This window comes from Epinephelus moara, chromosome 10 (assembly GCF_006386435.1).
Source record: "Epinephelus moara isolate mb chromosome 10, YSFRI_EMoa_1.0, whole genome shotgun sequence".
Lineage (NCBI taxonomy): Eukaryota > Metazoa > Chordata > Actinopteri > Perciformes > Serranidae > Epinephelus > Epinephelus moara.
This window is the reverse complement of record NC_065515.1, coordinates 24,844,130-24,859,313: the sequence shown is the minus strand read 5'-3', so window position 1 is coordinate 24,859,313 and position 15,184 is coordinate 24,844,130. Positions and strand designations below refer to the sequence as shown.

General features: G+C 42.2%; 1 protein-coding gene across 1 annotated transcript in view; it reads right to left on the bottom strand.

Moving 5' to 3' along the window:
• atf6 (activating transcription factor 6) overlaps window positions 1-15,184 on the bottom strand; it is a 38,390-nt gene that overhangs the window by 17,040 nt on the left and 6,166 nt on the right. Inside the window, exons 7-14 of the mRNA XM_050053959.1 lie at window positions 14,729-14,898; window positions 7,836-8,021; window positions 7,581-7,672; window positions 5,299-5,448; window positions 3,634-3,729; window positions 3,414-3,516; window positions 2,670-2,740; window positions 758-869 (exon numbers count right to left, since the gene is read on the bottom strand). Of these exons, the coding sequence (XP_049909916.1) occupies window positions 758-869; window positions 2,670-2,740; window positions 3,414-3,516; window positions 3,634-3,729; window positions 5,299-5,448; window positions 7,581-7,672; window positions 7,836-8,021; window positions 14,729-14,898 (980 nt within the window). The remainder of the gene's footprint in view (window positions 1-757; window positions 870-2,669; window positions 2,741-3,413; window positions 3,517-3,633; window positions 3,730-5,298; window positions 5,449-7,580; window positions 7,673-7,835; window positions 8,022-14,728; window positions 14,899-15,184) is intronic.

Here is a 15,184-nt window from a genome sequence, read left to right as displayed (position 1 = left end):
TCACCCCCTCCCCCACCCTCCACTTTTCTCTCCATTCAAACCTCTCTGTTGAGAGGTCTCTATTACATGTAATTTATGATTCATAAGTTACTCAGTCTATAATTAATTTGTCGCTTTTTACGGTAAGTTTGAGAGAAGGAAATCTCATGTCAGACACAAATTGCACAAACTGATTAGTCTTGAGCTGTAAAAACTTCCATTGCAATCTTTTTTAATTTTACTTTATGGGATCAATTTCACCACTACGTCAGATTTTGTGTGGGGTCCAGCGCACGCTTCTCCTCTCAAATTGGTGTAATGCAGTGGTTCCCAAATTTTTATTTAAGATGTACCCTGGACTCCTATCAAATTAACTCAAGTACCTCTTCACCACCCATCAGGTTTCAAGTGTGTTAACTTGATTTTATTATTAACTGGATATTATCTAACACTATCTATAATAGTTTTTTTCATACAATTTTCACAATATTTAACAATGTTATTACAGTGCATTTTTTTTTATTATTTCTTTGGCTTTTTGCCTTTACTGGATAGGATAGTTGAAGCATGAGAGGGGGAGGTACAGGGGGGATGACATGCAGCAAAGGGCCAGAGGCTGGAATCAAACCTGCGGCCGCTGCGGCAAGGATACAGCCCTTTTTTTCCACACAATGAAACTGTCAGTTTTTAGGTTGTTTGGTGAAGTTTACATCCTGAGTGTACAAGTGCCCCAGGTTGGGAATCACTGGTGTAACTGACCAAACAAGTTGAAACTTACCCTGCGGAAAGACACTACATAGAAAGTGTCACCACGACGATTGAGCTCATCAAAGAAGTCACTGTAGGTGTGATGGGGTGCGTAGTACACCTGCAGCTCGTTGCCTGGATTCCTGTTGATAAAGAAAAATATGAGACACACTGAAAAATATCCAGAAATGGGAAAAAAGACATCTATACCACTGATCAAGTGCTGATGATTCAATTCAATTTCAACTGTATTTATTAAGCCGAATATCACAATAAACAATTTGCCTCAGAGCATATGACACCCCTCTGTCAATGGAACACTCACAGCAGATAAGGAAAAACTTCCCCCAAAAAACCCTTACGGGGGGGAAAAAAATTGGTAGAAACCTCAGAGCAACGGAGGAGGGATCCCTCTTCCAGGTCGGACAGATGTGCAATAGATGTGTCAATGATGATCATGTTTTGTGCAAGAGAAGTGTGTTATATTTGGCAAATTTCATGCTGATAAAATATATTTTAACTGTTTTGATATCAGATTTTTATCAAACCTATAATATTATTTGATACCTCTGTCTGTTTAATCCCAATACAGACACACTTTCTATCTTGGTGTTAAATCACTCAATGATCACAATCATCCGCAGCGACTTTTTTACACTGGACCACCCAGACACTTTTCAGGGCACTAATTTGCATCTCAGTCATCTCAAGCTGCAACTATGGATCAATTAATCAGTCAACCAACTGAAAATTTATAATTAATTAATTTTAAAAATATTTCTTCAAGCAAGAATGCCAAAACTGAATTGGTTCCAGGTTCTCAAATATGATTAGGGGTGCATCTACTTGCGTTACATTTATAAAATGATTCTCTTTGGGTTTTAGACTGTTGGTCAGACATAAAACATTTATGACGTCACAGTGGGAAAATGTGTTGGTTATTTTTCACTGCATTCTGTTTTATAACCAAGCCATTAATTTGATTAAAAAGGGAAATAAATGGCAGATTGATTGATAATAAAAGAAATCATTATCTGCAGATGTACAGTAGTCTGCTTTCCCTGTTTGACAACCCACTGGAGAATAAAAACTTTTGCAGACTCGCCTGCTGTGACCAGGTCTGGATGAATGGTTCTAAATATAATGCACACAGCAGGATGGTCACAGACACATATGATCCCTCTGGGACACGGGTAAAAGATGTCATGCTTGAAATAGGATTTTTTATTCTTGTGTATTTTCTATTTTCATTCTGGCCAACCAGTGGTGCTGCAGAGGACGACTGCTGAAATAGATTTTTCCTCTTTTGTGCTGTAGATTTGAATGTTTAATAGCCAGACTTACAACAGGGGAAAAAAACTGGGCGGCCAAAAAAACTATTGACTCCATCTGCCTGATCTAAACTACACCACGCAGTCCTGCAGAAAAGGGTTCTCACTGTCCGCCAAACTTCTGAAGCAGGTCAGAGGGTCGAGCTTTAAAATCACTATATCATAAATCTAACAGATTGTAAAAGACTGAGAAGAGGACAGGCGCCAAAAGTGTGAAAACAGAGCTAGAATGTTGTTTCTCATCATTCAAAGAGCAGCTTTGGGTAAACACAACTGTAAAACAATGAAACATACCACTTTGTTATGTCTACATAATCAATTTCTGCAGATCCCGCTGACAATAAACATTCCGGTCTGCAGCTCCAAAGAGGCTTGAGCTCACTGGTTTAGGTTACCACACAGTGTTGGCTTACCACACAAGCAGTAGTTGCTGTGTATTTGTTCAGATAGATCTATACTATGTTCCACCCTCTAGCTGTCGGAAAATGCTGTAATCAGCTTTAGAATCAAATGGGATCAAATGAGAATTGTGTGTAGGAAAAAAATCAAACCTGTAAAATGATTTACTTCTGTGAGTTTGACACAAATACTTTGCAACAGGCCTTTACTCACTTTTCCTCAGTAGTTTCTGTGTATTCGACCGTCACAATCTGGGCACCATCGGCCTGCTTATTCTCTGTTTTCTGTTAGGGGAGGAAAAAAAGAGAATGAGCTTTCATTTTTTTATATATTCACATCCACTAACCATTATAGAGAACAGGATAAACTATTGGTAACACGGTCAAACACACAAATGCAGGTTAACTAAAGGATCATCATTTCAAAACATCTAGAGATCAGTGCACGCATTCCAGCCGCAAGGTTTTCTGAGTTACAGCTCACTAATGTGATTAGTTAAAATACTGTCAAGACTTATGTGTGTCAGCTCCACACAGGTGAGAAATAAACACATCTGCATTTCTATTTAAAGTAAAATGAAGAATGAGTATATACCAAGCAGGCAGCTCCTGGCGGATTAGACTTACTGTGTGATTTTTGAAAAAATGATGGAAAAAAGGAGCAGGGGGCACTAATCCTACAGCTCCCCTCTAAGTGTTGTGTTTACTTTCTCAGGGCTGCCAGATTAAAGTCAGCCCAATAAAGAGAAATGAGAGGCAGAAAAAAAGAGAAGGTGTGAGGGGAGGTGAAACAGTGGTGAAAGAGAGGCTTCGGTTTGCCAAAATAAAAAAGTTATATGGCCGAAAATACAAGTGAAGTTTAGTCTGTAAGCTTTATTACAAACACTGAAAATCACTTTAATTCTCGCACGGCCCATTAGAGATGTGTCCCTGTTTTCAAAAGCATGCTGTGACTTACCAGAATAGTCCTGGTGGCTTTGTGATTGCTGTTACTCATGCGTCTGGATTTGGTCTGCTGCACTTCATGACGGTGGACCCAACCCCTCAACTCATGGGCCAACCTGCCAATCAACATGTATTATACTATTTTTCAAATATTTTAGGCCAGGTTTGAGCATTTTTGAGGGCTTATGTGAAAGGAGAAAAGTTGGCCACAAATCAAAGAGCTCTTAACTTACTCTAAGCACTTGGTCCTGTTTACAGGAGGCTGGCAGGGAGGAGGTGGTCTGAGGAAGATAGGATCCTTCACCACCATCAGGGCCTTATCCTCAGAGCTACAGCACAGAGGAAACACCAAGCAGAGGGTGTTAAACAAAGAGAAAACTTTACAACACTGCTCAGATGCTCTCAAATCATTGTAGAATTTCAAATAACAATCTGTTGAAAATATTCTCCACATGCTGACAACATGCTTTGAACGCAAACTGAGAGCCAACATGGCTGCTCTCCCTCTGACAGAGGTGAAAACACCCAGATTGGATCGGGTAACAGGAAGCAAAAGGGTACCAAAAAAGAAACCAACGTGGCCTCAATGTGGGGAGAATTATATGTGTGTTGAATTCTAATGGTTACTAATAAGTTTTACTGAATCAAAAATTCTTAATACTTGACATATGCAGAAGTGGCAGAGCTTCAGTCGCTAATTATGCACACAAAAACGCTGAGAGGGGAAGTTCTGAAACGATACGTCCACATGCTGCTTCAAGTCCTGCTGAGAATTATCAGTAACATGTGACAGAGAGCTGAGCACTGCCACGCTGCACGTCACATCCAGTCTGATTGTAGACGATGACGGATAAAAATGACAGCCAAACGGTCTGGGTTGTTGCCATGGGGGGGTTTGCGAGCACACTGCATTGTTTAACTTTCTTTCCCAGACATTACTGTGACTTTAATTACAACTGATACACCTCTGTGAATGAATGATTACATTGCTTGAGGTGATGATGTAGACTGTCCACAGTCAGTGCCCACCTGCAGGGGCCTTGTTACCAAAACGCCTGCCACCGACGTAATACCTCCCTCAGGCCTCCTTGATCTGAGCCGACATGTTGACTGCGCCTGGCGTTCCCGTCTCTAAACGCTCTGGAAATGGTTCGGCGGGACAACATGTCAGCCCACGGAGGCTTGATCATAACTCTAACTGAGGGGCCCGTATTAACCTCCCCGCGCACACAACTTCCTGTTCAGTGGGACCCCAAGATTAGGTTGCATATCTCCCCCATCATCCTCCTCTCTGGTGCGTTTGGTGCTGTCACCCCTTTTGTAAAGGCTAATGTGTTCCTTCCTGCCCGCGCTGGTTTAATGCTGCCGGGAAACCTGATACTACAGCTGGATGGTTTGCATTAACATGTAACCTACCCGACGCAGAGATCTGACAAAACACAGGCTGGCAATGCCATGCAGACATCAGACGCTCTGACCACCTTGCAAAACATCATTTTCAGGTATGGGGGGTGCAGGTAATGTACCAAACAAGAATGTTATTTATGCAATTTACAAATGGGACTGCTGGGCCTCTATCGCATTTAAGAAAACAGAAAGAAAAATATATAACCCTTTAGAAAAATAAACTGTTGCTAGCAATATAAAACTGGATGTCAAACACAGCCTGACCCCAATTTCCCACCTTGTTACTCAAAGCACAACTGCTGGCCAACTAGCCAGGGGCCTGGAGGCATTTGAAAAGCAGACGTTTGGACAGAGTTGGTAATCGACTGGCGTGCATGTTTACACGTGCCGTAATGAGCTGTGCCAGTTCAGACTGAGCCCAGGCACAGGTGCATCCGGGTCCGCTGACGTGGTGTTGTGAAAGGTGTTTGGGGGGGGGTTGAGCTCATTACCTGTCGGCCATCTCAGAGGGGCTGCTGCCGAGGGAATCGGGGCCCATCACGACCTCAGTTTCTGCCTCAGAGGAAAAACCCAACAGGTGTCGGCCGCTGTGCTGCGTGGAAACAGATCCAAGCTTGGAGCCTGGGCCACCCTGAAACAGACTGATGACACAGAAGACAGGTGAGGTAAAATCAGGACCCTACAGACGGAGGAAACAAACGGAAAAGAAAAAGTGGGTACTGAACTGAAATAACCGCTGAATTCCATGTGGCCCACATCCTGTGCACAGGAGGGTTTTTCAGCCACAAGCAGAATCTGAACTCTGATCTGGACTGAATAACCCAAAGCACGCTGGGGCGCACACACACAAAAATACACACAGCCTCTTTCAGCAGTATTACTACACTGGGTGGCATTTTCATTTCAAAGGGATCGGACCTCAAAAGCGGGCATATTTTACATTCCAAAGGAGAGCCCAAACACAAAACACACAGATGCGTGCGCAGGTACAGGCACACACAGACTCCGGCTACTGTGAAAACCACTCAAGTCGTTAAAGCAAACTCATTCATAGGGCCCATGAAAACTTTTTCATGTCTAAGCTCTAGAGAACAACTGGAGGAATACATTCCCAGCACAGAGCTCAGACAGATTATCAAAGCCAGCCAGTCCAACAAGTAGATCCTCGCATCCTTGCAGAGAAAGCTCTTCCCAGGAGAAAACAAACATTTTTTCAACATGAGAACAGAGAAGTCATCGATACAGTTGGAGGTGGACTTCAGTTTGAGTTTGTGGGATTACGCAATCTCTCCATCTGCGAGCTGGGTGGAATAAACCCTTCTCCCCAGTGTAGTTTTACATAACTCATCTTAATTTGTCACGATTGTTAATATTACGAGCCGAGATAAGAAAAACTGCCGTGCACAAATGTTTTTTTACGTCTTTTGTAGCCTGAAATGATTTTCTTTCTACATCGGTAAGTGGTAAATGTTTACGTTCCTCTCAAACCCAGCGGGGTGTTTCTGGGCTTATTCACCCATTAGTCACAAAGTCCTATAAACTCTGGCAACAACAACAAAGGACTGGAAGACACACATAAGAGCTATTTGGCACGGCTGAACTATTAGTCATCAGTTTCCTTACCTCCTAGATCAGTTTCACTCAGAGTAAGACTGCTCTGTTACAGTATGTGGATTACTGGACTACATTATTTTAGGTTGTACCACAAGATTAGTGCTTTAGCTCAAAGCTTTTAAGGGAGACAATTGTGAAATAATGTGATAAAACAGCAAAAGATAGTAATTTAATTCATAATTTATTTTTGGCTAATGTGTTTTTGTCAACTGAAACATGGGTGAAGTAGGTTTGTGTGAACATATCGCTTGGATGGGAAATGTTCTGCTCTGTTTTCAATAAAGATTTCTGCATAATGTCCTACATGAGAGGCGTGATTCCCACAATGAGTCATGGGGCTTCCCATTTGTTTCCTCTGCTAATCAAACTCTTGTGCATCCACATTATGTTAGAGTTACTAGTAGTCTTGCTGCATCTTGAGCTACAGTATCCGCATTCATCAGCATTCATTATATATATTTGAGCTTGTAGACACTAGGAAATCAAATGGTTGTGTAGACACTTAAAGAAGTATTCCACTGCTGGAGAGATGGTCTTTTCATATGTGCTGAAAAGATGTAAATACTTTTGAAAGTGGTGCTACATGACCTGAGAAAACAGAGGAAAAGGGCTGTGGCAGAAAACCTACAACTACTAGAATGCATTGTGCCACATTAGACCAATAGATGCTCCTGCTGGTGGCTATGTGATGCAAGGTTGTCCGTTTTGACACAGAAAACAATATGACGACCAGCTGGTAACAAATGATCTTGTATTAAAGTTAAAACATTAAGATATGTTCCTGAAAACATTTTAGGCGAGAAATTGGCAACGCAGAAACAGACTGTTGGTTCAGAATTGATTAGCACTGCCTAGTTTTACAGTTTAATTAGAGTTTGGTCTGCAAATGGTGGCGGGAGGCTTCTATACTCTTTGTGTCCGTGATACAAAAATGCAGAGGTACAATCTGTAGTTCGAGAAACGGCCCTAGAGACAGGGAAAATACGCCAGATGATGCAAATCGCTTCATCCGGCAGATTTGAGCTGGGAGATAAGCAGGGAGATGTGGGAGCTGGTACAATGAGGGAAGTTATGATACAAAGCTGGTTGAAAATCAGCAAAGTATCCCTTTAAAGACATACAGAGAGAGATCCATGGTCCTGATGTGTTATATCCTCACCTCATTGGTCCAACGTTGAGCATGACAAACACCAACACCACCATGAGACACACAGCTCTCCTCTTTGGCGCCGTCACCTTTAGTACTGTGTTCTGCAGAAACAGTAAGGCATCATGTTATTACAAACTACAGAGAACAAATATGACTCATGTATGAATCTCACAACACATGCTGTGGAAATTTCTCAGCTCGTGTTACTGTGTGCATAGGCAATTTTATAAGTGCACGCTGTGTGGAAGTCCTGGCAGAGCTCACCTCACTCAGCAGGCCCTCCAGCTGTCTCTTGAGCTTGCCATTCTCACACTTGAGCACCTCATTCTCAGACAATGCCATTTTCAAGCGACCCTCCAGCGAGAGCAGATAGTCTTTCTTCTTTTTCCGAGACAGGGAGGCCGACTCGCGGTTCTTTATCATGCGCTGCTGCCTCTGCGACATCTTTGACTGGAGCGAGAAAGCAACAAAGGCGAAAGAGAGAGACACAACATTAGCATCTGACATAATTCATTACTCATGTCAGGTCATCACATGTGGATGTATCCACTCCACACCTATCCAAAAAGGAACAAAATGGGGTTATGGTGAGAATGCAATGAAATGCCTGCCTGAGCCACCTGTTGGTTGTAGATCATAAGCTCCTCTCACATCATATTTATCTATGCTCCCAAGGGCATTTGGTTAAAAATGGCTTTTCATTCATATGAGCAGTCAACGTTATTATGCGTATTACATTTACTGCTGTTTCCACGCTAGAGATTCAACATCTGTCAAAGTTTTGTACCAACATGCACCCATTCATACTCTGGAGGATGTACGTGGTACGCTGAATGACACTGAGGAACTCACAAGAAGTGTGCAAAGGCAGAAGAAGTCTGAAGGGAGGGACATAAGAGAAAAAACATCAGCTAAAAGACTGGACACCTTCTGAGAAATGAAGATAATAAAAGCCAGGGTCACCTTTGTTATTCTCACTGAAAGAACACCTCAGCCGCTGATGCTTCAGTTTACTACGGTGACAGAATAATGCATAGACGCGTTCAAGATGTTTCACAAGGTTAATGTCACTCCTGCAACAAATCATGGCTTTAACATCACCCCATAGGGCCCTTGAGTGCACACGATCAAGCTCCTGCTAGAAAATATTTACACCTGCATACTCTGCGAGGTCCAGAGGTCGCTTGCGAAGCCTCTGTTCTATATGTGATGGAAAATGTGTTTACGGAGTGTGTCACTCTTTGAGAAATGGGTTCACATCTGAGAGACATAAACACAGAGGGACTCTATGTTATAGGTCTGGATGGAAAACAGAAACTTACAGTGGACGTTATTAAGTGTCTCATACACTCACGTTAATCTGTAAATAAATAGACAATATTCAGCATTTTTATATTTAGATTTTGTTTAGTTTAAACAAGGCTTTATTACAAGTTAAGACTGTCCAAACCTTTGAAAAAGCGAGCAAAAACAAATAAAAAAACTTGGAATACTTCTGTAAAAATAAACAAATCAATGAATAAACAAATAAGAGCAGTTTTACGGCTTGTTTCCAGCAGGGCATGGGATTCCTTCCACTCAAGGACAGTGAGAACTGACATCAAATTTTTGCATGCTAACCCAAATAGCACACATCTTAACATGACCTATCTCAAATTAACACGACCCGTGGCTGTGGTGATTACCCAAACACCTCCATCGACCATCCAGTCCCCAGCTACCCCTCTCCTGCCCTTCCCCAAACACAAACACCCTCCCCGGGGTAAGCTTCTAAGATCCTGGGCCTAATAGCCCCGCTGGTGATTAAGTTATTTGGATCCCTGTATTTGTGTTCTGTCTCCTGAGAAACCCCTCTGTCTCCCAGCCCAGATCTGGGAGCGGTGCCACTAGCCCGAGCCTGGGAACGCTGCAAGTAAGCAGTTACCAGGGAGTGGAGAGCGAGGGGAACTTCGCATCGGCACCAGAATGAGGCTGGGGAGGAAAATGTAGGGCAGGCGGCAAAACATGGCAGTGTGTGGCATTTCTCAATGAGAAGATGGGTGAGAACGAACTCAAACTATCAAAGAGTCTGCCACGGTGCCTTATGAGCAGGGCACATTGCCTCTGCTGCTCCTGCAAAACTGCAGAGTGGCCAGCTGCAGGAGCAGGGTGTTGCTGAAAGGGAGAATACCTGCTCAACAACTCTTCAATGGATCAATGAGGGTGAAGAGAGAGGAAAAAGTTGACAAGCCAACAGATCCCAGCATGCCTAACTGTCACACTGTCTACTCCCGTCATTCAGCACCCAAAGGGTTACTCCAGGAGGAAGTGTGTGATGAACCATTAACCTATTCAAACGGGAGGGGGCTTAGTTTAACAAGTTCAGGTGAAAACCTTTCCTGGTTACTGTAGGTCATAAACACCTACAACTCTGGCATGCTTCCACAGGTGAAATAACTGTCAACCTGTGATGCTGAATTCTGTCTAAACGCTAACTGTGTCGGAATTCACTTGTTAGTAACTTATTTGACTTAAATCTCTACTTCCACTCAGCAGTGTGGGTTAAACATGTAGGGGCAGAGCAAAAGCAAGTGACACTGTTCAAGTCGACAGATGTCTTGCGGCTGTTTTTTTGGCGGGTGAGGTATTTACGCAACCATTAGTGGAGAAACTGGTATTCTTTAGGCATGTAACAAATCACAAAAGTCACACTTCCATTGGATACTTTACAGCAGGGTGTGCCTGCCTGCCTTACTTTACACAAACGTTCAACTTGAAAGCATAGCATTTTGTTACAGTGGGGTCCTGTGTGATGCTTTTACAGTAGTTTTCCTGCTACATCATATTACACAAAAGCAGCTTTTATAGATTAGGACGAAAACAACCAGATGTGGCGACAAAAACATGAGCTGTAAGTCCAGGGAGCTTGAACATTCAGCAGACTTTAAACACATCATATGGTGAACTTTTGAAATCACTGGTGTATTTGATTAAGAGCCTTGTTGTTACACCCTTCACATGTTATGGGAGATTTCATGCTGAATAATGAGACATAAAACATAACGGCTTTAATGAAGCTCCCTTGATTTTTCTTCTTCAACTTGACTGAGCTCCCTGATTTTGGAATGGAAGAAAATCAAAGACATTAAAAGCATAATTTTCTGTGTTAAAGATAGGGGACCCCTTTCAATTCAACATCACGCAATGCTTTCCTGGGGCTCTCTCCTATAAATCCTCCCATTCTGTTAATGGGGAGGATTCAGTGAGACCTGCAATTTCAGGCTGGACTGTTTTTCAGTCTAGAACACACTCACACACACACGCACACACAGAGCTAAACCCCTGGCTGTATAGGAGCTCATTACATCACAGTGACCCAATCCCTGATGGCTGTTTACAGCTGTCGCAAATGCTTCGTCCTGCACAGCACCTGTCTGAAGCATGTAATCGTTAGCAGCCGTTTAACACCCAGGCTTATATAAGCTAACTATAGCCCAAAATACAGTACTGTAAATGACATGAAGAGTGACACACACACACACACACACAAAGACAAACTGTAGATACGACATGTAGTAACACCTGGCACAAGCATGCCATCTTTAACAGGCATTTTACACATCCCCCGGCCCACCAAGTCCACCACAGAGCCGTAGCCAAACCACAGCGAGGTTATAAAGTGAACACAGCTGCAGCGGGTCCAAACATTAACCATACACGTTCACGCAGCATGACACGGCTCAAGAGCTTCTCGGTGGGCCACGGAAACAACTCTTAAGTCCATTTACAGCGAGACTACCAGTGTGTAACTTTTAAAAGATGGAATAATACTAATAAGCTGAATTAAAATATTTTTATTCACAAGCATTAAAACAAAGCTGTGCATACTTCAACTCATTTTGGGGTTTTGCTGCCACTGCCTCGCTTGATCATGTACGACCAGTAGCTGACTTCATGACTTTGCTCTATTTGTCTTACCCTTTGTTTAACTTTTATTAGTATTACCATTATAATTCACTTGAGGCTACAGTTTAGCAAAGTCTCACTTTAAAGCATTACATGGCTGATATGACACCCAGATTTTGCAATATAAACATATTTTCCAACCCTCACTACAACACCTTTAAACACTTTCACCACCTCTCTCTTAAGAAATTAATAGAGGTCTCAGCTCCAAGAACGCGGTCGTATTTTCCCCCCTCACCATTAATGTGTTCAGTCCCTCCCCTTTAATCACCTATTGTAAACTTTATTGACTTGGTTCGCTTTACAAATGGCTGAGAGGCGTATTTGTTTTGGCCCGAGGTTGGGAATTCCTCGACATTGTTCTCCAAGAGGTCTGGCACGAAAAAGTTTCTCCTCCAGACTCGATTATCCCCTTGATGATTGGACAAGTTCCTCTCTAACCCTTTTAGAAGACGACTGTTTTTACAGAAAGAGGTAATCTGTTACCATTCATGAAAAAAACAACAACACTGATCATTTTGTTTGAGGTTAATCATGAAAAAAGCCAGATGGGAAAATAACGTTAATGTCAGGATTAATTGAGTTGACTGGTAAAACGGAACACTGACATTAAATTATGACTAATGTTTTTCACATCCGTGGGTAATGCATCAGGGCCACACAGTGACTGCTCCTATAAGATGATAATAGCTGAAAATTAAATCCATTTTCTGTGGTCACCTCAGTGTCACCACAGAAAACACTGAATGATTTAGGAGACATTCCACAAATGTGACACATATGGTTCTTTTCAATTAAAAAATCGACTGTTATGAACAACCATGCATTTTTGTAACTTCACTGCCACGCCAATTTAAACTAGACATTTTTCTCACGAAAAAAAGAACAAGACAAACACAAGACGGAGTGAGAACATGTTTCTCAGCTCACCAAAGGTCAGACATGAGCGAGCAGTCAGGAACTGTTGTGCTGGGGACCAACGCCTGAAACAACACTGCAGTTGCTGAAAGTCACGGCATCTCTCTGACTCTGCGATGGAGGCTGACAATTCAGACTAGCAGAAAGAGGCATTGGCAGTTTATTCGAGCAAAAGAATCAAAAACAGCAGCCAACAAACTCGCCCCAGGTCTTTAAAAGAATATTACGCTCTCCCACCCAAAATAAGACCAGCATGCACAAAGGCCTTTATTGGGAGACCGCAAGTTTGTACCATAAACAAAACATACTATAATTGAGTTTTCTTTTTTAACTTTTAAATCACTGGGGCCGTCCCTGCTGCACTTAATAGCACCTTATAAGTTTCCCAGAATGCTCTGAGCCGTCCTGTGCTGTCATTACACAGACGCAAGAGAAATGAGTGCATGAGGGAGAAATAGCGAAGGTCAGGAAACATGTTTGTTAACTTTGTTTGTGTGTGTGTGTGTGTGTGTGTGTGTGCGCACTGCAGCTGTCCTGACATCACCCCCTGAATGCAGCACACGGAAGGATCCACCCTGTGTCATCCAAATGGAGAGTAATGTCCTTCTATGACACCATTCAGACTGTCTGAACTACGATTACATAACATCCATGTTTCCAGAGAAACCCCACAGGTACAAACAAAGCAGAGGCCAATCATGATCATCTGTGGATTGTTTGTGGCTCCATGAAAGCCAGAGAGGCTCATGGGTTATTCTGACCGGCATCAACATCATTTTAAGATTATACTTTTAATAAATATCTATCAAGCAGAGTAGCAACAACCAAAAAAACATATGTTTCATGTTTACAAAATGGCAAAAATTATTCAATTTGATGTCATACATTTTGCCATAAATTTTGGCCGCCTTCACGTCTTTACAGTCTAACATGGTCCATGCGTTTTTATAACCCTTTCTTCAGAGTGGAAAAATAAATCCACCATCATACATAAAAAAAGATATTAACTTTTTCCTTTACTTTATTTTCACAATTTACACAGAAATTAAAGTTAATGGCTCGTGAAATTAAAATAAACACTAAAAATAGGGTAAGATGAGAGAGTTTATGTTGGACAGGGTCCAGACTGAGTGCGAACATGGCAACCACGACATCATAGTAACATTGTGGGCAAACGCATGCACACCCATGCGGCTACTCACAGGCATGCAGCTGCATGCAAGTGCACACAGGCAAGTCCTCACATGTCCACACACACTAACACAACTCCTAAAGGCACTCTTTAGTCCTATGAAGATGCTTTGTGTCATAAATTGAACACATTCTTAGATAGGCAACAGATTTCAGAGAACGACCTTCAGAAGAGCTTGTGGACAAAACTCGCAACAGATTAGAGAAAGAAAAATAGAAAAAACATGTTTGACAAGAATGTCAAGGATTTAACAAGAATTGTTTGAGCAATCAGATGCATGTATAGACCCACAAAATGCTGCAGGAAATTGTCCTAAAATGCAGAAGGAGTTAGCATTGTTGCACCTTCAGTTCCCTTGTCTCAAAGTAAATGGGTTTTTGGTTAGATGCCTGAAATAAGGTCTGAGATTAAGACAAGCTTAAGATATTTTCACGTTAAATCTGACATAAAATATATCAGTGAATACCCAACTAACAAGTCTAACAAGTGGTTAAACGAGACTCCAGAATGTCATCATGACTGCATTACAGCCTCGTTGTGGTGGTGACAAGTCATTCAATCATGGAGTATTTTATTAAGAGCCTTGCGTTAGCTTTTACTTCTGGGGATTGCATTTAGGCTTTGAAAATCATACAAGTGTTAATTTCTGAACATTATCTTGCTGAACAAAACGTGTAAATATCAAAAACTTTTGTTTGCCTTTGTTTGAAAAATCCCATTGATTTTCTGACAAGGGAACCAGGGCAATACTAACCTCTGCATCAGCCTACAAATAACATCATCCCTGCCGCGCTGTGTAGGGTTTGGGAACAAGTAGGACACTACCTCATGAACTTGTATTTATGTGATTGATTTCCCAGTAAACAACCTCTTATTTGTTAAAAGTCCCCTCGAGACCCCTGATCATATAGCATGTTAACATACATGTACAGAAAGAAGTGTAAATAGCAGCACCTAATGTGTGCGGGGGGGGGGGCAGTTCTTATTAAACATAAGTAGACATTTGCCATTGACCCTTTGAATGAGGGTAACAGCACTAACATGCTTGTCCTCATCTACGCCCCTCTGTTAATATCTCAGAGCAGTTTAACAATGTACTCACATCATCATCTGAGGAAGAGGCTCTCAGTGTGACAGAGACCGCTGGAGGAGCAGTGACAGGGACAGACATGTCCTGGCTGAGCGTTGGCATGGCGACCACATTGGCTGTGACAGCCCTTGGTGTCTGGATCTGCAGCACCTGGCTCGGCTGAGACAGCACTATGGGACGTCCTGAGGAAAGAGCACACAACAAATACACATTTTCAAATTGCAGGTCTTAGCTGTACTATAATCATATTTTTACTGTATGATTAACACTGATTCACACTGACTGTGATTATGTGTGTGTGTGTGAGTTTGTTCTTAGGTTTGTGTTTATGTTCTTATCCCACATTTGTCTTGCCATCGATAACGAAAACATTTAACCTGATATTCGACACAATCTGGAAGCTGCATCATTCCCTGCTGCAGATGGTACAGTCCAACTCCTTGACCCCCCCCCCCCCCCCCCCCCCCC